This window comes from Muscardinus avellanarius (assembly GCF_963383645.1).
Source record: "Muscardinus avellanarius genome assembly, chromosome: 10".
In the NCBI taxonomy this organism is placed as follows: Eukaryota; Metazoa; Chordata; class Mammalia; order Rodentia; family Gliridae; genus Muscardinus; species Muscardinus avellanarius.
The window spans coordinates 12,714,101-12,737,843 of record NC_137796.1 but is presented as its reverse complement, the minus strand read 5'-3'; the positions used below and the strand labels follow the sequence as shown (position 1 = coordinate 12,737,843).

General features: G+C 51.3%; 1 protein-coding gene across 1 annotated transcript in view; it reads left to right on the top strand.

Moving 5' to 3' along the window:
• Positions 1–9,758: 9,758 nt before the first annotated feature.
• Positions 9,759–23,743, top strand: part of ST3GAL2 (ST3 beta-galactoside alpha-2,3-sialyltransferase 2) — a gene marked incomplete at both ends in the record, with an annotated part of 17,151 nt that continues 3,166 nt past the window's right edge. The window contains 3 exons of the mRNA XM_080702927.1: positions 9,759–10,097; positions 15,002–15,195; positions 21,288–21,467. Coding sequence (XP_080559053.1) covers positions 9,759–10,097; positions 15,002–15,195; positions 21,288–21,467 — 713 coding nt within the window. The remainder of the gene's footprint in view (positions 10,098–15,001; positions 15,196–21,287; positions 21,468–23,743) is intronic.

The window sequence follows — 23,743 nt, the reverse complement described above, 5'->3', positions numbered from 1 at the left end:
TTTCAAAATTAAAAATAAAATAGGGCTGAGGGTGCAGCTCAGAGGTTTAATCCCCAGCACCACACACACACACACACACACACACACACACACACACACACACACACACACACACACATACACGGGTCTTGCTCGTCAAAGACCTGGCCAGCAGGAAGCCCACCCCGCAGGAGCCACGCTGATCTTTTGCCGTGTGAACTGCGAAACAGATCCTCTGCTCCTTGTCCCATCTGCCCTCCACCCCCAACTCTGTCTGGCCTGTCTGTCCAGCTCTGGAAATAACCCTCCTTCCAGACTTTACTCCCTAGCCAGGCCTGTAATCCCAGTACTTGGGAAGCTGAGACAGGCTTGCAGGTTGGAGGACGGCCTCAGCAGCCTCAAGGAGTAAGCTGCTCGTCATTCTAGCGTGCCTCTACAAAATAAAGGAAAATGAAGCTAGGGGCATAACTTTTTATTTATTTATTTATTTATTTATTTATTTATTTATTTATTTATTTTGTGGTACTGGGGTGGAACCCAGGGGCATTTTACCTCTGAGCTGCATCCTCAGCCCTATTTTGAAACAGGGTCTCACTAAATTGTGGAGGGCCTCAATAAGTAGCTGAGGTTGTCCTTAAACCTCTGTCTCAGAGGATCACACAGGTTCAAAGCCAGCCTCGGCTACTTAGTGAGGCTCTCAGTAACTTAGTGAGACCCTGTTTCCAAATAAAGTGTGTATATATATATATATATATATATATATATATATAGTCTTGGAGTATATCCCAGAGGTAGAAAAGCCCCTGGTCTGGGTTCCATCCCAGTAACACACACACACACACACACACACACACACACACCCCTCCTGTCTCAGTCTCCCAAATGTTGGGATTACAAATGTGTGCCACCATGTCCAGCTTAGGATATAACTTGATATATAACTTAATATACTGGGTTCAGTCCCCAGTACCACACACAAAAAAGCTGATTTTACTTCCTGCCTTAGTATATTAGTAGACATACACCCACACTCTACAGTTGGGCTCCCTTCTGAGGGAGCAGGCCTGGGATAGGGCCTGTAGCTAATTGTAGCTAAACTAAAGGGCCTACACCCTAGCTGTGCCCCCTACCCTGCCCATGCCTCAGGGACCCGTATTCCTTTGTTTGTTGTTTTTTGTGGTACTGGGGTTCCTGGAAGCCCTTCTACTTCCGGGCTATACTCCCAGATCTATTTTATATTTTATTTGGAAACAGGGTCTTTTAAGCCAGCGCAGCTGGCTTTGAACCTGCAGGATCCTCCTGTCTCCGTCTCCCAAGCGTGGGGATTACAAGTGTGCGCCCCCATGCCTGGCCTGTATTTCTGTGTGTGTGTGTGTGTGTGTGTGTGTGTGTGATGCTAGGGATTGAACCCAGGGGCATTCTACCTTAAGCTACACCCCCCAGCCCAATTTTTTATTCTTTATTTTGAAACACGGTCTCACTAAGATGTAGAGGGCATCACTAAATAGCTGAGGCTGTCCTGGAACCCAGATCCTCCTGTCTCAGCCCTCCAAGTACTGCGATTACAAACATGCACCACCACACCCAGCTAAGTCCTTCTTTTTGAGGCTCTTTAGTTAGGGGGCAGCACAGTGAAAACTATGGTTTATTTCCATAGGATTAAACTGGAGGTTAGCTAGAGTTACGAGCTGAGGTTGGAAGAGACCTGCTAGCTCCTGACTTTTGGTTTTCTGGCTGTGAACTCTGGGCAGCATCAGAGGGACCCGAACTGAGAGTTTGGACCAGACATGGAGGCCAGATGCCCTGCAGGAAGGAAGGGCTGCGGAGGCAGAGGCTGCCTGAGAGGGTTGTCGGGAGTGGAAAGGGCCTGAGTCACTAAGCTGAGCTAGGTGGGGTCTGTGCCAGAGGCTGGTGCCAGAATGTTGCAACGCTGTGGCTCAGTTAACCAGGCATGCCGCGGTGAAGCAACCAGTTCTCCAGTGTGTCAAGGACGTGCCCCTCTGGGCTTGAGCTGTGTATAAAGGACGGTTGTTGGGTCTTCCTCAATATGAGTGTGAGCTCCTGGGATACCTGCCAGGCTCGGGGTTGCTTCGACCAGGAGGCATGCAGTTTGCTGGGATGCTAGGTAGGCGGGGGTCTGGGGAGCGGGAACCTGGGCGGTTGGCCCCAGCTCAGGCAGGGAGGGAAAGCCTGTTTGGAAGGCAGTGGGCACTTGGAGAAGAGGCACTGGTCCTGGAATCCTCACTTCCTCCTGGCTGACCTCGCTTAGCTAGTCCTGGGACTCCTGAGAATACTAAATGAGAGGCTAGCCCCGAAAATGCCCAGAGACTCATAAAACCTCTTGCCATTTGAGAAACAGGCTGTGGTTTGCCGTTTTCAGAGCATCGCTCTGGGACAGACCCTCCGCTGAGCGGAAGTGGTTGGAAGGCGGTGCCACACCAGTCTCCACTCGCCCCCCAGCCCCCGCGAAGCAAGCGGCCACCATCCCCCAACCTCAGCGCCTTATTTTGACATTTCTTTTCTCTGCCTGCCAAGAAGATTGTGTTCAGCTGTGCTGATCTGAGCCCGTGCTATCCTGTGCTTCATTAGGTTAATTTGATGGTGGCTCTCCTGGGATCCGAGGAGCCTGGCTCCAAAGCCACCTCGGCCTCCAGAACAGCCCCTGCTGCACTCTTTAGGCGCACCCTAGTGCCTCTGACTCGCTTTTCCTTCCTGTCACCTGCAAGCTGCCGCGTGCACACCCTGATTGGTGGGAGGCTGGGGGGATGGGGAGAACAGCCCACCCACTCAAGGCCTATTTGTCTCTGCTTTACCCACCCTGGCTGCCTCTTCCTCGTTCAGTCTCAACAGCTAGGGATTGGCCAGCCGTGCAGGGGCATTAGTCTTACGTGGTCTCCCGAAATGTGCCAAATTCATGGCCATATTAACACGGGGCCTGAAATGTCACCCAGTGATAGAGAACTTGCCCAGCATGCATGAGGCCCTGGGTTTGATTCCCAGCAACGCGTGCACGCGCGCACACACAGACACACACACACACTGGAAATAGAAAAGGGATAATTTTTGTTTTTTGTTTTTTATTTTTGGAGACAAAGTCTTGCTGTGTTGTCTAGACCGGGCTCAATTGGTGTTTCTGTCTCAGCCTCCCAAGTAGGTGGGATCACAGGTGATTGTCACCATGCCTGCCTTGGAAAGGGTTAAAAAGAAAGGCTGAGTGTGGTGGTGCATGTCTGTAATCCCAGGTACTCGAGAGGCCGAGACTGAGGATGAAGGCCAGCCTCGTCAACTTAGTGAGACCTACTAAATTTCTGTGGTTACTCCCCTCTTCTCTCCCAGGACTCTTTCACATCTGATTCCTGTAAATCTTCAGCCCAGCAATTAAAGAGATTCTCCTTGTTTTCCCTGCCCTCTGCTCTCCATCTGATCCGAGGTAGGCTTCCCATCCCAGTCCCCTCTTGCCACCCCCAGACTTTCCTTCTGTCTTCTTGCATCAAAAACTCCCCTGCTAATTCACTCCAGCAATATACACACATCTGTAATATCTCCCAGCCCACACCCCATTCCACTTTCTCACATCCCATTCCCTTTTTTCTAAAATAACACCTTTATTGGGATATAGTCCACATACCGTACAGTCCCCCATTTGAAGTACACAATTTTTTAATCTATTCACGTGGTTGTGCAAGCATCACCACAGACAAGTTTAGACTATGTCATTACCCCAACAGGAAACTCGAAACCACCAGCAGTCCCTGCCCCTGGCAACCAGTGATCTCCTTTCTGTCTCTGTTCTGAGTATTTCATATACACCATCCAAGATGAGGCCTTTGGGGACCGGCTTCTTTCACTTAGCACACTGTGTTCAAGGTTGCACTTTCTGTTGATGCGTTCATCAGCTGATGGAGTTTTGAGTCATTTCTGCTCCGTAGCTGTTATGAATAATGCCCCCGTAAATCGCTTGTGTACGAGGTACAAGTTTTTCTGTGGCCATATGATTTCACCTCAAGTGGGCATATACCTAGCAGGGGAGTTACTGAGTCATACGGTAACTTATGTTGAATGTTTGGAGGAACAATCAAACTGTTTTCCAAACCAGCTGCTCCATTTCAACATCCTTCCAGGCACAGATCAGGGTTACGGTTTCTCCACATCCTCTCTGACATTCGTCATCAGTCTTTTTTATTACCGCCATCCTGGTGGGTGGGAAGTCGTATCTGATTCATGGCTTCGATGCATTTCCCAGAGGACTGATGACTCTGAGTTCTCTTTGCATGTGCTTGTTGGCTGTTTCATCCTTACCGTCCCCCTGGACCAGCCACTGTGCAGGTCACCACCTGGGCCACCTCTGGTCTATGTCAGACCCTCACTAGGTTATTTATTTTAGTTCTGTAGTAGTAGTTGTTGTGGTGGTGGTACTGGGGATGGAACCCAGGGGCATTCTACCTCCCAACCCTATTTTTTATTCTTTATTTTGACACAGGGTTTCACTGAGTTGCAAAGGGTCTCAGTAAGTAGTAGCTGAGGCTGTCCATGAACCGCGATCCTCCTGTCTCAGCCTCCCAAATGCTGGGATTATAAGCATGCGCCACCACGCCCAGCTTAGTTTGTAGTTTTAAAAACAAACCATTAGCCCACACTTGTAATCCCAGTACTTGGGAGGTTGAGACAGGAGGATCACAGGTTCACCACCAATCTCTGTCACTTGGTAAGACTCTGTTTCCAAATAAAAAATAAGCCAGGCGTGATGGTGGACGCTTGAAATCCCAGCATTCGGGAGGCTGAGACAGGAAGATTGTGGTTCGAAGACAGCCTCAGCTACTTACTGAGGCCCTTTGCATCTCAGTGAGACCCTGTTTCAAAAAATAAAGAATAATCCAGGCGTGGTGGCGCACACTTGTAATCCCCGCACTTGGGAGGCTGAGACAGGAAGATCGCACAGGTTCGAAGCCAGCCTCAGCTACTTGGTGAGGCTTTCAACAACTTAGTGAGACCCTGTTTCCAAATAAAATATAAAATAGGTCTGGGAGTATAGCCCGGAGGTTTCACCCCCAGTCTGTCTCTCTCTCTCTCTCTCTCTCTCTCTCTCTCTCTCTCTCTCTCTCTCACACACACACACACACACACAAAAAAAAAAAAAAAAAAAAAGGTCTGGGAGTATAACCCTGAGTTCCACCCCCAGCGCCACACACACAAAATAAATAAATAAATAAATACATAAATATAAAAATAAAAAAGATGGGAGAACAAGACGGGGTGTAGCTCAGAGGTAGAATGCCCCTGGGTTCAATCTCCAGTACCCAAAATATTAAAAAAAAAAATCTTGGCACTGTTAGTTTTTTAAACAATTTGCTCTGAGGATGAATTTTAAAGTTGAAATCAGGTCATGACATGTTCCTTCTCAAAATCCTCCCGTCAGAGTCATAATAAATCCTAATCAAGCCTCCTGGCTTCCCTCTGACATCTGCGCCGCCTTGCTGGCCTTAATGCGGGGCTCAGTCTCCACTCTCTGCAGTGCCGGGGCCTCCCTCCTGCCGTGCACCTGCTCTGCCGCTGAGCTGCCCCAGCCCAGTGCCATCCCCTTCACAGGCCAGGCTGCTTTTCTCCTGAAACTCTTTGCACTCTTTCCCTCTCCGGGCTCCTGTTTCCTTGCTACAGCACTGGGTAATTGCCGGTGCCTTTGCATTTGCAGTGGACTATAAGATCCTTGCAGACCCGACTGGGTGTGTCGGGTTCCATGCCATCTCTCTGGCTCAGCTCTGGTCCCTAAATATCTGTCCAGTGCACACATGGGCCCTGCGCCATAGGGCGGCCGAGGCACACTGGCCTGTTTCCCTTTATTGAGAGCAGAGCTGGGGGCTGATGCCAAAATATGTACCCTCTCCCCAACTTTTTTTTTTTTGGAGATTGAACCCAGGGACATTTTGTTTCTGAGTTATAGCTCCATGCCTTTTTTATTTTATTTTATTTTTGCGGTGTTGGGGATGGAACCCAGGAGCATTCTACCTCTGCACTACACCCCCAGCCCTATTTTTTAAATTTCTTTATTTTGAAACAGGGTCTCACTGACTTGCAAAGGGCCTCACTAAGTAGTCCACGAACCACGATCCTCCTGTCTCAGCCTCCCAGGTACTGAAATTACAGGCATGCACCACCACCCCAGATTCTTTATATGGGGTTGTGCAGGGTCTACCTGAGGGGTGTGAGAGGTAGAGGTCAGACGAGTGAAGGTCAGCACTGGGGGCTTCTGGGGATTTTAGTGCGTATCCAGAGGCCTCTGAATTTTTCCACCTGCCCTTGTGCAGTGCCCTCAACACAAGTTGAGCAGCTTATGCTCCCAGTAATAACCTGGATATGGGTTTCCCAGAGCCAAAGCCAGGGCTGTTGCCAGCGGCTGCAATCTTCTGTTCTTCCCACACATGTTCTTGAACTAGGGATTTCTCTCCCCAACAGGGCAGTGACCTCAGGTGTCCCTGCATTGATTTAGGGTGTGTGTGTGTGTGTGTGTGTGTGTGTGTGTGTGTGTGTTTGTACTGGGAATTGAACCTAGTGGCATTCTACCTCTAAGTATACCCCCAGCCCTATTTTTTTAATTAGTATTTTATTTTGAAACAGGGTCTAAGTTGCAGAGAGCCTTGCTAAGTTGCTGAGGCTGTCCTTGAACAATTGTGACCCTCCTGTCTCAGCCTTCTAAGTACTGGGATTACAGGCGTGCTGTGCCACCATGCCCAGCTCCCTTTGTTTTCCCATCCAGAATTTAGAATTCCCAGGAGGCAGCCGGGCACAGTGGCACACGCTTGTAATCCCTACATTCGGGAGGCTGAGACAGGAGGATTGTGGTTTGTGGACAGCCTCAGCTACTTAGTGAGGCCCTTTGCAACTCAGTGAGACCCAGTTTCAAAATAAAGAGTAAAAATAGGGCCAGGAGTGTAGCTCAGAGGTAGAATGCCCCTGGATTCCATTCCTAGTACCTTAAAAAAAAAAAAAAAAAAAAAAGAATTCCAAGGAAGTAAGGAGTGGGGAGGGGCCCCACAGGACTCCACCCACTGCTGTGTGCATGTGTGCCACTAGCACTGTAAACTACAGTATGATGTAAGACTAGCATGCACCAATAAAAGTATAAAATATTTAAAAAAAAAGAGTCAATGGTATCTCTGCCTGAGCGGTTTCCTTTGGAAGCCTCCTGGGCCAGTGGGGCTGCCCACCCACAAGCCAGACCTCCCCAGCCCAGGCTGCCTTTCTAGCACTTGCCCAGCTGCAAAGACGCTCCCTCCCAGCGCTGCCTCCCAGCCCTGCCTGCCTCCCGAATGACTCTTTTTGGCTCACAGAGAGCTGGGAGTGGGACCCTGCAAAGTCGAGTCCTTTTTCTTCGCTGCTGGGCACAGCAGTGGGCAAGGGGGCCCTGGAGGAGACGCTGACCTGGCTTCCTGTTTGCAGACCGTTCCGCCAGAGGCTATTTCTTGAGTGTCATCTGCTAAATGGGTACAGCGGAACTCGAAGCAGCACATTTGAACCAGTGCGGCTGCGGTCGCTGGAGATGCACACACGAGCCCCAGAAGCCAGCCTCCGCGTCTCCTCCCCCTCCCGCCGTAGGTCAAGGCTCTCACGGCTCCTCTCCGTCCCTGGCTCCCCTGGGCATGGAGTCAGACCCGGGCTCACGGTGCACCTCCACTCCTGAGGTCATAGCACTGAGCACGTTCCTTCACTTCTGTGAGCGTTCGTTTTCTCACCCAGGATAACATCGTCCCTTTTGCGATGTGCTAGTGCCATTCTCTGGTGGCTTCGTGGTTTGGCTTGGCCCCAGAAACTTGAGCTACCACGAAGGGAGGGGGCAGCTGGGCATCTTGAACATAGAGCCTAAGAGATCCTCTCTGTAGCTGCTGCAGCAGCCAGAGGACCACGGAAGGCCTGGCTGGAGCTTTCAACACGAGAGGACTGGGGTGGGCCACGAGGCCCAGGTCAGACCCAGGCTGGTCAGATTTGGAGAGGAGATGGTTTAAGAGATCCCCGTGGCGTGGGTTCAAACTCCTTTCCTTAGAGCCGACACCAGATTACACTTCCAGTGGCCTCTTCTCCCCATGCTTGTCTGCCAGGGCAGCATGGGGCCTCTGGCTGTCAGCACTGCCAAGGACCCTGGAGTTCATTTCATCCGTAATGTACAGATGAAGGCAACTGGCCAGAAAGTGGCTAGTCTGCAGTGGTCCTGAGCCCAGAAACTCTCTCTTAACACAATCAGATTCTCTTCCTGGCACCAGGGCTGGAAGGACTGTTCATGGTTCACCGAGCCAGCCCAGAAATGCCTCCTGTATTAACTCCACACCCGAGAGAGAAGAGGGACAAGTTTGAGGGCTTGGGCCTGCAAGGAGGGAGGGCTCCCCAGGCACTGAAAGGGCTGTGTCGTCACCGTTTTCTGGGCTCTTCTTTGGCCTCTTAAGTTTTGCCTGAAAGTCATTACCACAAAGCTGGGCCAAGGGCTTTCTAACCCTACCAATTCCAGCAACTCGCTGGGTGACTCTGGGGAAATCAATTTACCATAGTCCTTGTTTACCTTCTGGCTAATCAGTGAAGACGTGGAGCTGATCTAGTCCTCTGAGGCCGGGAGTCATGCAGCGCGATGCTGTCTGTGGCTGGTTAGCGAGGACAGCCCTTCCTTGAATCCACCCTTTGGTTAAGTGGGCGTCTCCTGCACTGCTAGCGTGGTCCCCTCTGGGACTCGGGGGCGGGTGGGGGGACAGCCTGTGCCTGTGTGTGTGTGTGTGTGTGTGTGCGTGTGCACATGATTTATCTGCACATTCCTTTTTCTCTCTGCAATTTCAGGGTCATGCTGCGGTAGCCTGGCGCCTGACAAGCGAGGGGGAACCTGCCAGGGGATTACTGCTAGCATGAACTCACGGCAGGACAGACTGGTCTCAGGAGAGCGGGGATGGGCAGAGGAGCTACTGAGCTCCGGCCAGCAGCTCTAGGAAGGAGGCCCGGGCCCTGGTGGGAAGCCACGCACGCTTCGCTGACCCAGACGGCTCTTGGATGCAGCACACCACTGGACAGCATCTGTGCCTAGCCCCCGAGGACGCTGCTGCAGGGGTCGGCGCTTCATGACCCCCCGCACACTGCACCGAGGAGAGGGATTGGCATCCTGGAAGGGACGCAGTCGGGGCAGAAGCTAATCTCAGTCTCTGTGGCAGTTTCCTAACCCCACGGAGCTTTCTGGTTTTCTTCTCTCCACTTGGACCTGATTTCCCTCCCCTGGTCCGAGGGGTCAGGCCTGGAGGGCCAGCCGGGTGGGAGGACTCCTGCATGGAAGGCGGGCCCCCAGAAGCCTGTGGACTCTCTGCAGTAGCCCGAGTTCTGGGGCTTCCCCACTGCAGGGGCCGAGGGGCCGCCTCGGTGTCCGCTCATGAGCCACAAGGACCCCGACTGCTCCAGACTGGACCTTTTCAAGCCGCCAAAGAGGAAGGACCCCAGAGCTGGCAGCCCGCAATCCCAAGGGACTAGAAGGCTGGGACGGACTGACCTCCCCATCGCCAGGGCGGCAGGAGAAGCGGAGTGGCCCAGCTAGTGGCAGGGTGACCCCGGAAGCCCTAAGCAGGGGTGCAAGTGGCTTGGGGCAGGGGTGCCCTCCGGCCATCGTGCCTTCTCCGTACACCGAGGGAGACGGGTCCCCAGCCGCGACACGTGCCCATATGCCCTTGGCACGCGCTGCCAGAACAGACAGGCTGCTCCGCGGCCGGCCCCACGGCGGGCTGGGAAAGGAGTGGCCACGGTGACGCCGCCCTGCCAGCACCATGAAGTGCTCCCTGCGGGTGTGGTTCCTCTCCGTGGCCTTCCTGCTGGTCTTCATCATGTCCCTGCTCTTCACCTACTCACACCACAGCATGGCCACCTTGCCCTACCTGGACTCGGCGGCCCTGGGCGGGACACACCGGGTGAAGCTGGTGCCCGGCTACACGGGCCTGCAGCGCCTCAGCAAGGAGGGGGTCTCGGGCAAGAGCTGCGCCTGCCGCCGCTGCATGGGCGACGCCGGCACCTCCGACTGGTTCGACAGCCACTTTGACGGCAACATCTCCCCGGTCTGGACCCGAGAAAACATGGATCTTCCCCCGGACGTCCAGAGGTGGTGGATGGTGAGGCTGTGGCCCCTCTGCTTCCCCTTTGCCGTCCTCTCCTGGCCCTTCCCCTCTGTTTTGGAGTCACTCCTAGCCCCCCTGCCATCCTCTCCTGGCCCTTCCCCTCTGTTTTGGAGTCACTCCTAGCCCCCCCTCTTGGTTTGGGGCTGTCTGTGTTGTGGCCCCCTGCACCATGACAAAATGGGCAGCTCATTTGACTAGCGCTATAGACCAGAGTCCCAGGTTACTGAAGACACAGCAAGCTCTGCCCTGGAAGGAGAGCGGTCTGATTCTTTTTTTCTTTTCTTTTCTTTCTTTCTCTCTCTCTCTCTCTCTTTTTCTTTCTCTTTATTTTAAGGGACTGGGAATGAGCCCAGGGTAATTCTACCACTGAACTACATCCCCAGCCCCCCTTTAAAAGTTTATAGCCGGGCTTGGTGGCACAGGCTTGTAATCCCAGCTCTTGGGAGGCTGAAACAGGAGGATTGCACAGGTTCAAAATCAGCCTCAGCTACTTAGGCTCTCAGCAATTTAGTGAGACCCTGTTTCTAATAAAATATAAAAATTAGGTATGGGAGTGTAACCTAGAGGTAGAAAGCCCCTGGGTTCCATCCTCAGTACCACCAAAAAAAAAAAAAAAGTTCTTTTGAGACAGCATCTCACTACGTTGCTCAGGCTGACCTCGAAATTGCAGTTCTCCTGCTGGGATTACTGGCATGCCCACCACACCAGAAGAGAACTAGTATTTTTGATCCCATCGGAGTCCAGCATAGACTAGAAATGTCTACTGGCCAGGCAGGTAGCACAGGCGGGAGGAGCAGCTCAAGTGAGAAGGGAGAGACAAGTGAAGGGGAGGCCTGCCCGCTGCTGGAGGAGGTCACCTCAGCAAGGGCGCAGGGCCAGGGGCTTCCGCACACGCCGGGCGAGCGCCCCACCAGCGCAGTACATCCTCGGCTCTTCTGTTCTCTCTTTCGCCACCCCGTTTTCCTGCTTCCTTTCCTGCCCTTCACCGTGCCCGGTCATCTCTGGAGCATCCTACCCAGGCTCTGCAGGCCGTCTGGCTGCCTCCTGGGCCAAGCGTGGAGCAATGTCCTTGGGCCCACAGGCTCCCTGGATACACAGCCGGAGGCCTCAGGAGGCGGTTTCTGGTCCCTGGTCTCTCCAGCTAGCAACTAGGAGCAAGATGGCTCCCAGTTTTCTTACATTCAGAGAAGCTGTAAGGATGAGCCCATGTGATCAGGCTCAAAGCAACTCCCCAGAACCTGCCTCTGGCTCTGACTGTCAGAGTCCCCAGGACCGGGTCTGCGGAGCTGGAGGCCCTAGAGGCCCCACAGGGCAGCCCGAGCCCTCGGCAGGTCCTGCCTATTGCTCAGTTGCAGCTTTCATCTGATGGGGAAAATCAGGGTTCAGAGAATGCACAGGGTTTGCTCAGGATCATAATCTCTCATTCATATAGAACTGGGCTGGGATCAGAGCAGGGTGGATGCCCAGGGGCCATGCCTGGCCTTCTGCCCACAAGGGTGGAGGCTGGAACTCAGGGTCTGTTTAAGCACCAGGTGAGTCCCTTAGTGGGGAGGCGTCCCTGCTTCCCGTAGCCACTCCAGAAAGTTGGAAATTCTCTGAGAACCAGGCTCCCTCTCCAGGAAGATCAGCAGCTTCTGTTTGTCCACAAACCCATAGCATTATGGCCCAGGCCACAGCATTTATTTATTTATTTATTTTTGCAAGGCTGGGGACATGTTAGACAAGACCTCCCACTGAGCTACAACCTCAGCCCTCTATCCCTGTTATTGTTACTATTTTGGTACTAGGGATTGAACTCCAGGGGCATTCTACTGCTGAACTATACCCTCAGCACTATTTTATTTTTATTTGGAAACAAGGTCTCACTGGTGGATGAGAGTCTCACTATTTGCTGAGGCTGAGGCTGTCTTCAAACCTGTGGTCCTCCTGTCTCAGCTTCCCAAGAACTAGGATTATAAGCATGCACCACCACGCCTGGCCCCCCAGCCCTTTTTATTTCTTATCTGTGGGGTGTGTGTGTGTGTGTGTGTGTGTGTGTGTGTGTGTGTGTGTGTTTTATTGGAGATTGAACTCAGAGGCATTGTTTCTCTGAGCTATACTCCCAGCCCTTTTTATATTTTGTTTTGAAACAGGGTCTCACTAGATTTGTTTATGAGAGTCTTTTTACTTGCTAAGACTGTCCTCAAACCTGTGGTTCTCCTGTCCAGGCCTCCCAAGTACTGGTATTATGTGCCAGTGTACCAGGCAGTGTGTGTGTGTGTGTGTGTGTGTGTGTGTGTGTGTGTGTGTGTGTGTGTGGTGCTGGGGATTGAACCCACAGGCATTCTACCTTCGAGCTACAGCCCCAGCCCAATTTTTTTTTTAATCTTTAGTTTGAAACAGGGTCTTATTAAGTTGCAGAGGGCCTGTCTAAGTAGCTGAGGCTAGCCATGAACCCAGATCCTCCTGTCTCAGACTCCCAAATACTGGGATTATAAGTGTGGGCCACCATACCTGGCTAGTCCATAGCATTTTGAAATTTCATCATTACCAATTAGTGGCCCATGCCATGGCCCAAGTCCAACCCACTAAGTGTTTTCAAAATATTTACCTTAAATCGGGTGTGGTGGTGCACACTTGTAATCCCTGTGCCTGGAAGACGGAGACAGGAGGATCACTCAGGTTTGAAGCCAGCCGTGCTGGCTTAAGAGACCCTGTTTCCAAATAAAAATACAAAATAAATCTGGGAGTGTAGCCCAGAGGTAGAAGGGTTTCCAGGAACCCCAGTACCACCACCACCACCACCACCACTACCAACAACAACAACAAATTTACCTTAACACCAGGCGTGGTGGCACATGCTTGTAATCCCCGTGCTTGGGAGGCTGAGACAGGAGTATCGCGCAGGTTCGAAGCCAGCCATGTGCGCTGGCTTAGGAGACCCTGTTTCCAAATAAAAATGTAAAAATAGGTCTGGGAATGTAGCTTGGAGGTAGAAGGGCTTCCAGGAACCCCAGTACCAAAAAAATAAAAATTTAAAAAAATAAAAATTTAAAAAAACAAAGAATAGGAGCTGGGATGTAGCTCAGTGGCAAAGTACCTGCTTTGCAGGTGCAGTGCTCTAGGTTCTACCTCTGGTTCCAAAAAGACCAAAAAAAAAAAAAAAAAAAACCCTGAAGAAAAAAAAAAAAGCTAAGAACAATCAAAAATAAAGAATAAAAAAATAGGGCAGGGGATCTCACTCAGAGGTAGAATGTCCCTGGGTTCCATCCCCAATACTGCAAAACCAAACCAAAACAAAAAAACCCTTAGTTATCAATACTCAACAGGTATTTCACATGAAGTCTGTATATTTTTACATGTGGGGTACTAGGGATTAGACCTAGGAGTGTTCTACCTCTGAGCTAGACCCCAAGCCCTTTATTTTGTTTTTTTAATCTTGAAACATGGTCTAAGTAAGTCATTGAGGGCCTCACTGTGTTGCTGAGGCTGGAACCTTTGGTCCTCTCGTCTTAGCTTCCCAAGTGCTGGGATTACAGTTGTGCGCCGCCCTGCCAGGCTAAAATCTGTATTTTTAGCTTCTCTTAACCAACTGGGAGATTTGGCCCTTCTGGGCTCACAAACCCATGTAGCAGTAATAAGCTGAATTTGCTCTGTGTGTGTGTGTGTGTGTGTGTGTGTGTGTGTGTGTGTGTGTGTTATTGAGGATGGAACCCAGGGGCTTTCTATCTCCAAGCTATACCCCCAGCCCTATTTTTTTTTTTCAGTACTAGAGATGGAACCCAGGGGTATTCTACCTCTGAGCTATACCCCCAGGCCTATTTTTTATTCTTTATTTTGAAACAGGGTTTCACTGAGTTGCAAAGGGCTTCACTAAGTAGCTGAGGCTGTCTGCGAACTACAGTCCTCCTGTCTCAGCCTCCCAAATGCTGGGATTACAAGCGTGAGCCACCGCTCCCAGCATGAATTTTTTTTAATGGGGCGCATGGTCTCCTGTTTGCTATGGACCACACTGGCTACTTCACTCCTGTGTCGCCTGCCTGGCCCCAGAAGCTTGGACCACTAACCCTCCCTCATCTTCGTCTTTGACCATCAATAGTACTGTGGATCTCAGCTGGCAGTGGGTGGCTCAGGGTGAGGTGAGGTGAGGGTTCTGGAATTGGCTCCAGATACCCTGTGAATGTTGCCCTGGATGGGGCATCTGTAACCCCAGCCATCTGGCTGAGTCCCACAGGTCCCCCATGTGGGCTAATTGGGAAAGAGCTGTGAAGCAAGTTGTTCTGCCTTGTGACACCAGCCTGCAGGGCCCTCGAGACTGCCTTGAATAGCCCCTTGAGCCCCCAGCCCTCTGTGGTGCCTCGGAGCAGCCCCAGCCCCATGCCTGGCAGGGCCTCTGAACAGCAAGGCCTACTGGGAACCAGTGCTGCTGTTGAGATATGGGCAGGTCAGCCAGACATGGTGCTGCATGCCTGTAATCCCAGTTCTTGGGAGGCTGAAAGAGGAACATTGCAGGCTTGAGGACAGCCTCAACAACATATTGAGACTCTCAGTAACCTAGGGAGACCTTGTTTCAAAAAACAAAATCAGCTGGGTGTGGTGGTGCATGCCTGTAATCCCAGTACTTTGGGAGGCTGGAATAGGAGGATCACAGTCAGCCTTAGCAATTTAGCAAGTCCCTGTTTCAAAATAAAAAATAAAAAGGCTGGGGGTATAGCTCAGAGACAGAATGCCCCTGGGTTCAAACCCTAGTACCACAATAGATAGACTGGATGGATGGATGGATGGATGGATGGATATCCGCATTGCTCAGGGTATCTCTGCTCCTCAACGGCCCTAAGCAAAGGAGTTCTGTGTGGCTGCCGCTGGAGGGAAGACCACTAGGCCTCTCCCTCTGCTCAGCCCTCCCTCCCTGCCCACAGATGTTGCAGCCCCAGTTCAAGTCGCAGAATACCAACGAGGTGCTGGAGAAGCTGTTCCAGATTGTGCCAGGCGAGAACCCCTACCGTTTCCGGGACCCCCAGCAGTGCCGGCGCTGTGCTGTGGTGGGGAACTCGGGCAACCTGCGCGGCTCTGGCTACGGGCAGGACGTGGATGGGCATAACTTCATCATGAGGTGAGCCCCTGAGGGACCCGGGGTGGGCCAGGCCAGGCCTCTACTAGGCAGCCCTGCCTCCTTGGCTGTGGCTGGCAGGGGATGAGTTGCCAGCTGCCAGGGCACTGGCTTGTGGCAGGGCCGGGGTTCCTCTCCCTTGTCTGTCTAGGGTGGGTGGGAGGCACTGTTTTTGCCATCTTTTAAAGATGTGAACTTTACTGGAGGCGCACAGTCACTTTCGAAGCTTCTGAATTTTTCTGAAGAGAGCTGGAGTGACCCCTGGCTGGTGTTTGGTGGAAACTCCCACCAGAGGCTCCGCCTGCCCACCTGGTCCTTTCAGCACTGGGCAAAAGTGATGACCCCAAACCAAGCTGGCATCTTGCTTCAGAGTAACAGGTGATTCTTTCTGGCAGACTTGGGATAGGCAGATGTCGTGGAGCTGCCTTTAGGCTTCCAGAGACATCTGTGCCCTGTCCTGAGGATGGGGGAAGGGTTGGGAGGATGTTCAGTACCGAGAGCCACACAGGGAAGAAGGCCTGGGTGTGACCAGGGAGCAGGGTAGACTCGGGGGCCCACCGTGGGCTGCGCTCTGCTCTGAGCCTGTGTCTTCTGACTCTTCCCTCCACTTGGCTGGGGACAGGATATGCCCTGGTGGGGATCTTTCCATCCCACCCCTTAGCACTGCCCATTTTTTACTAAGCATCTCTTCAGATGAGCTTTGCAGAAAGGGCGGGTTTCCCAGGAGGCAGAAGGAAGGGCATTGTCTTAGAAACTGTTGCTGTCTCCATAGCAACACAAGACCGCAATATGTCTCGAGACTTTGCACATTTCTTGCAAGACCTTCCTTACTTTGGGGAATGGTGATGGGTGGGGGAGAGAGGAGGGTGCTGAACCCCGCCCAGCAGCCTGGAACCACCTGGGAATCTTCCCATCGAATTACTGGCACTTCAGGTGGGAGGGAGGAGAGATGGGAGCCGGGAGAGACCTCTCTCCACCCAGAAATGGTGGCCGAGACTGGGAAAGGAGGCGCTGCTCCAGTGCAGCCCTGGTCACTTGGGAGACCTGTGGAAAATGCTCAGCTCAGTTGCCGGAGCCCCTGCCTCTGAGGAGCCTTCCCAAGGCACCACGGTGCTGGTTGGGAAGGTGCAGGGTTGAAGCCCTGCAGACCCCAGGGCCTTGATCATTCATGATGTGTGGGTGGTGCCAGGTCAGGCCAGCTGGAGATAGGACGTTTTGGAGTGGACCCCAGAATCGCTTCCTGGAAGGGGTGACCCAGATGGTAAACGGCTGTCTGCTGGTCTGTATAAGCGGATGGCAGTGGAGGTGACGCTGCTTCTACGCCTATCTTGGTTTGGAACTAATGGGGGCCACTCATCCTGGAACAGGACCCACATGAGACCCCACGGGGAGAGCCACGCTGAGGTAGTGAGATGATGGCCCGCGCTCTTGCACCCCGCCCCCAGATAGCGGCCGCCTCCTCCCGCAAGTCCTCCGATCCCTGCTGACCCTCCGGTAGAGTCAACCGTTCTTACCCGGCCAGCGAGCACAGCCGCAGCTCCTAGCACAGTGCCTGGTAGACAGGAGGCTTCCTTAAAGCTGAATGGAGGAAGGGACGAGGCAGCCAGACAGACCTCACGTACGAGTGCAGTCGCCCGCCTGTGTCCTGCCCCCGTGTGTCGGAGGCTGCAGGAGGCAGCCGGGGACCGGGGTTTCTGGAGTGCTCTGCCCCCATGTCTCGGAGATCTAGCTCACGAACCAGACCTAAAAAAAAGGAACCACACGAGAAAAACTTGACTCCCACAGACTGCCACGTCCCTTCTCTTCCCTCACAGGCTGTGAAACTTCTTTTGGGACCTCTTGATCCATTCATCTCCAGAGCCATGTGGGGTGGTACCTGGGCAGCAGGAGGGTGGGACTGTGGGGAGGGCAGGCTCGGGGCAGGGCAGGAGGCAGGTGCTCCCAGCGCCAGCTCTCAGGAGGGACTCGGCGACAGTCCTTACTGCCTTGCAGGAAGGCAGACAGCGAGTCTTCAGAAGCCAGCCTGGGGCAGCCATGGCCTACAGGGCCAGCGTGGCCTCTGTCTCTGATGAAGTGACCTTAGAGTCTTACAAGCGTGAACCCGGATCCCAGCTCCTGCCCAGGCCAGGGTCCCCAGCCCAGTCCTCCTGCCTCCTGCTTCCTCCTTTCCGTCCCCCAGGCAGCTGAGAGACATTTCCTCAGCAGCTCTGTCACTGTCCCCCGTGAGGCTCCTCTCCATCTTGTTCTGTTCCCCAGAGCACCAGGGGCGACTTGCAGAAGGCAGACACAGTCTGCAGCTGCAGGACTGGTGCCTATGTGTGGAGCTGTAGAGGCCCCAAACCTGTTAAGCATCCCCCATGGGAAGAAAAAGACGCCTCTCAGCACCTCTGGAAGACAGTATCTCTGAACCATAAAGACTAGGAGATCAGAGGGGTGCCCGGCCAGGAGGCAGAGGGGCAGTTCCTCTAAAGACATGGATCCGGTCAAAGAAGCAGGATCTAGATCTCTGTTCTAATCAGCTTAAACCAGACTAGAACTGAAGTGGTTAAGAATAAAGCTAGCCGGGCATGGTGGCGCACACTTATAATCCCCACGTTTGGGAGGCAGAGACAGGAGGATCACGCAGGTTCGAAGCCAGCCTCGGCCGGCTTAAGAGACCCTGTTTCCAAATAAAATATAAAAAATAGGTCTGGGAGTGTAGCCCAGAGGTAGAAGGCCCCTGGGTTCCATCCCCAGGACCACCAAAAAAAAAAAAAAAAGACTAGCCAGGCGTGGTGGCGCACACTTGTAATCCCAGCTTTCGGGAGGCAGAGGCAGGAGGATCGTGGTTTGCATACAGCCTCAGCTACTACTTAGTGAGGCCCTTTCAACTCAGTGAGACCCTGTTTCAAAATAAAGAATAAAAAATAGAGCTGGCGGTATAGCTCGGAGGTTGAATGCCCCTGGGTTCCATCTCCAGTACCGCGCACACACACAAAAAAAGACTCGCTATCCAGACCTTATAGACTCCCACCGCAAGGCACCTTCCAGTTCTCCAAGGGAAGAAAAGAGGCAGGAGGCATGGCCGTGTGAGTAGCTGAGTGGGCATCCTGGTTCCTCATGTCTGGGTGAGGACCAGGAGGTGGACAGCAGGGCACCCCTCCCACCCAGGAAGTCTGCACCCAGCCCAGCTAATAATGCCAGCTGCTTTAAGGGTAGGAGACAATGGTACTGATTTCCAGAACTGGTATAAAAAGGTAAGGGGGCATCTAGAGGATTCGCTCCCTCCTTCCCAGGTCCTTGTGGCCCGATAGAGGGACAGGTAACAGGCACTCTATCTTGGTAGTCAGGATCCTGCAAGGTGGTCCTCAGGAGACAGGAATGTCTCATAAACTGTCATAGCCAAAGAAAGACCAGCTGGGCGTCGTGGCGCACGCTTGTAATCTTTGTACTTGGGAGACTGAGATAGTGGGATCGAGGGTTCCAGACCAGCCTCAGCAACTTAGTGGGACCTGATTTCAACGTAAAAAATAAAAAGGGTGTGGTGGCACATGCTTGTAATCCCAGCATTTGGGAGGCTGAGACAGAAGGATCGAGGATCGAGGACAGCCTCGGCTACTTAGTGAGGCCCTCTGCAACTCAGTGAGGCTCTATTTCAAAATAAAGTATAAAAAATAGGGCTGAGGGTATAGCTCAGAGGTAGAATGCCCCTGGGTTCCACCCTCAGTACCGCAAAAAATAAAAAAGGCTGGTAGGTGGGGGAAAGGGGTAGCCCAGATCCTGGGATCAACCCCCAGAAACCCCCCCCCCAAAAAAAGAACAAGACCAACAGGTTTGTGTTTAGAGCTGGTTCACCTGTGATGTAAGATGCTCAACAAAAATGGAAAAATGGGAGCCTTGACTGCTGGGAAATGGAACCCAGGGGCATTCTACCTTCTGAGCTACATCCCAGCCTGATTTTATTACTTTATTTATTTATTTATTTATTTATTTATTTATTTATTTTTGCAGTACCAGGGATGGAACCCAGGGCCATTGTACCTCCGAGCTACACCCCCAGCCCTATTAGTCTTTTTTTTTTTTTTTTTTTTTTGCGTGTCTGGGGCTGGAACCCAGGGGCATTCGACCTATGAGCTACACCCTGTGCCCTATTTTTTATTCTTATTTTGAAACAGGGTCTCACTAAGTTGAAGAGGGCCTCACTAAGTAGCTGAGGCTGAGGCTGTCCTTGAACCATGGTCCTCCAGTCTCAGCCTCCCGAAAGCTGGGATTACAAGAGTGCGCCACCACACCCGGCTAGTCTTTTCTTACATTTATTTATTTATTTATTTATTTATTTATTTATTTTTGTGGTACTGGGGTTCCTGGAAGCCCTTCTACCCCCGGTCTACACTTCCAGACCTATTTTATATATATATATATATATATATATATATTTTTTTTTTTTTTTTTTTTTTTTTTTTGAAACAGGGTCTCTTAAGCCAGCGCGACTGGCTTCAAACCTGCGCGATCCTCCTGTCTCCACCTCCCAAGCGTGGGGATTACAAGCGTGCACTACCATGCCCGGCTAGTTTATTTATTTATTTATTTATTTATTTAGCAAGTTTGGGGATGGAACCCAGAGGCATTTGACCTCCAAGCTACACCCCCTGCCCTATTTTTCATTCTTTATTTTTGAAACAGGGCCTCACTAAGTAGCTGAGGCTGTCCGCGAACCGTGATCCTCTGGTTTCAACCTCCCAAATGCTGGGATTACAAGCGTGCGCCACCACGCCCGGCTAGTCTTTTTATTTTTGAAACAGGGTCTCACTGATTTGTGAAAAGCCTCGCTAAGTAGCTGAGGCTGTCCGTGGACCGCGATCCTCCTGTCTCCACCTCCCAAATGCTTGGATTACAAGCATACGTCACTACACCCGGCTTATTTATTTTATTTTATTTGGTGGTACTGGGGATGGAACCCAGGGGCATTCTACACCTCTGAGATATACCCTCATCCCTACTTATTACTTTTTTTTTTCAGTACTGGGGATGGAACCCCAGGGGCATCCTACCTCCAAGCAATACGAGCAATTTTCTTTTGTGTGTGTGGGTCTGGGGATGGAACCCAGAGACATTCGACCTCCAAGCTATACCCCCAGCCCTATTTTTTATTCTTTATTTTGAAACAGGGTCTCAATGAGTTGCAAAGGGCCTCACTAAGCAGCTGAGGCTGGCCATGAACCCGCAATCCTCCTGTCTTAGAGTCCCAATATTGGGATTACAAACATGCGCCACCACACCCAGCTTTTTTTGTTTTGAAACAAGGTCTCAGTAGGTTACTGAAAGTTTCACTACATTGACAAGGTTGTCCTCGAGCCTGTAATCCTTCTGTCTCAACTTCCTAAATCCTGAGATTATAGGTGCCCACCACCACACCCAGCTTCTTAGATTTATTTCTTACCAGCGTTTATAAATTAACTTCATTCATTTATATTTTGCCATATGAGTGTGCAATATGAACAGCCTGTGCTCAAGTTTGCACACCCATATAACCATTCTTACAGACTATAGAAAGAATATTGTTGGCTGGGCGTGGTGGTACACATTTGTAATCTCAGTACTTGGGAAGCTGAGAGAGGACGTTCACAGGTTCACAGCCAGCCTCAGCTACTTTGTGAGGCCCTCTGCAACTCAGTGAGACCGTGTTTTAAAAATAGGGATGGGGGACCGGGCGTGGTGGCGCACACTTGTAATCCCTGTGCTTGGGAGGCGGAGACAGGAGGATTGCGCAGGTTCGAAGCCAGCCTCGCTGGCTTAAGAGACCCTGTTTCCAAATTTAAAAAATATAAAATAGGTCTGGGAGTGTAGCCCGGAGGTAGAAGGGCTTCCAGGAACCCCAGTACCACCAACAACAAAAAAAAAAATAGGGATGAGGGTGTAGCTCAGAGGTAGAAAGCTCCTGGGTTCAACCCCCAGTACCATGGAAAAAAAGAAAGAAAGAAAGAAAGGAAAAAGAATTGCTGGGTCAAAGTGTAAGTCCATTTACATTTTTGATGGATCGCACCAAATTGTCCTCTAAAGCTCTTGTTCCAGTTCCCATGGCAGCTTCTGCTCATGTCACCCTCTCGTCCCTGCAGGATGAATCAGGCGCCAACTGTGGGCTTTGAGCAGGATGTTGGCAGCAGAACCACCCACCATTTCATGTACCCTGAGAGTGCCAAGAACCTGCCTGCCAACGTCAGCTTTGTGTTGGTGCCCTTCAAGGCCCTGGACCTGCTGTGGATTGCCAGCGCCCTGTCCACGGGGCAGATCCGCTTGTGAGCCTCTTTGGGTGGAGTATGGGTGACAGAACCGCCTTGGGAAGTCTCCCTGGGGAGGGGATCGTAGAAGTTCTTTAACTGAAACTGGCCGAGAGGGGGCAGTGAGTCGGGAGGGTCTGAACGGTGGGTTAGCTGTGGGCACCGCTGCTTCCGTGCCACTTCTGCATGGGCCATCGGTGCTAGGGGCAAGGGGGGAGTCGGTGGGCTTTGGTCTCTGCTCCAGGAGGGGCTCCTGATTGGAGCGCTGCCTTCTGAGAACTTTCTTTGGGACAGTTGTCACACTAGAGCTGGGAACTATGGGAAATCCAGTTCACCAAGGTTTTTCTTGTTTTTGTTTTGGGTTTTTTTTGTTGTTTGTTTATATTTGTTTTGTTTTGTTTTGGTGCTAGGGATTGAGCCCTGGGGCATTCTATCTCTGATCCACACCCCCAGCCCTATCTGTCTGTCTGTTTATCTATCTATCTATCTATCTATCTATTAATACATAAATAGATACAAGGTACAAAGGATTGAATCCAGGGGCATTTTATATCTGAGCTACACCCCCAACTTTATTTTTTTATTTATTTTTTTTACGGTATTGGGGGTGAAACCCAGGGGCATTCTACCTCTGAGCTACACCCCCAGCCCTATTTTTTTTTTTTTTTTTGGTGGTACTGGGGTTCCTGGAAGCCCTGCTACCTCCGGGCTACACTCCCAGACCTATTTTTACATTTTTATTTGGAAACAGGGTCTCCTAAGCCAGCGCGCGGGGCTGGCTTCGAACCTGCGCGATCCTCCTGTCTCTGCCAAGCGCGGGGATTACAAGCATGTGCCACCACGCCCGGCTTTTTTTTTTTGTGTGTGTGTGTGTGTGGTACTAAGGATGGAACCCAGGACCTATTTTATATTTTGTTTGGAAACAGGGTCTCACTAAGTTGCTGAGAGCCCCACTAAGTAGCTGGCTTTGAACCTGTGCGATCCTATCTCAGCCTCCCAAGCGCTGGGATTACAAACATGCGCTGCCACCCCGGCTTTATTCTTTACTTTGAAACAGGGTTTCACTGGGCTGCCAATGAAATGAGGCTGTCCATGAACCACGATCCTCCTTTCTCAGCCTCCCAAATGCTGAGATAACAAGTGTGTACCACCACACCTGGCTCCCAGCTTTTATTTTTATTTTTATTTTGAAACAGGGTCTCGCTAGGCTGATGAGAATCTTACTGCTTGCTGAGGCTGTCCTTGAACCTGCACTCTTCCCATCTCAGCCTCCTAAATAGTGGGATTACAGACATGCACCATCATGCCTGGCTCACCAAGTATTTTTAAAAGAAATCTATGAAGATATATATAATTTGCCAATTTAAAGTGTTCAGTTTGCTGGGCATAGTGGTGCACACCTGTAATCCCTAGCCCTAATCCTAGCTCACCATGTTTTTTGGTTTGGTTTGGTTTGGTACTAGCCACTGAATCCAACAGCATTTTACCTCCTAGCCACAAGCCCAGCCCTATTTTATTTTTTAATTTGAAACAAGGTCTCACTAAATTGCTGAGACTGGCCTTGAACCTGTGATCCTCCTGTCTCAGCCTCCCATGTATTGGGATTATAGGCATGTACCACTTCACCCAGCCAGGATGTATTTTTTTAAATAAATTTTTAAAAAGTTAGTGTAAGTTAGTTTCTTGACTATATGTTCATTCTCTTATGTTTGGGAGACCTAAGGACTAAAGTCAATGCCGTAAAGTGGATGTGCCGTAAATATTCAGAGAAGGCAGCATAGTCATGGATCCATGGCTGCCTGAGAGGGGAGTGGGGTTCAGGCCAAGCCTGAGGTCTGCAGAGAGCAGTTCATTCTGGGCAGATATGTGCCCAGTTTAAGCTGATCAGTGAACCCAAGTGGAGAGTTGCCAGCAGGCAGCCTGGGAAAGAAGGGTTGGCGCTGGATTATACAAGGCACCAGGGCTTATCTAAAGTCTCCCTATTTTGTCCTGAATGATTCAGGAACTGCTGAAGATTTTTGATCAAGGTATTGCAGTGGTAAGCCAGGTTTGGTAGCATGCATCTGTAATCCCAGTACTCGGGAGGCTGAGACAGGAGGATCCCAGGTCCGAGACCAGCTTCAGCGATTTAGTGAGACTCTCAGAACCTAATGAGACCCTGTTTTAAAACAAAACAAAAAATAGGGCTGGATGTGTAGCTCAGAGGTAGAACGGCCCTAGATTTAATCCCTAGTAACACACACACACACACACACACACACACACACACACACACACACACACTCTGCAGTGAT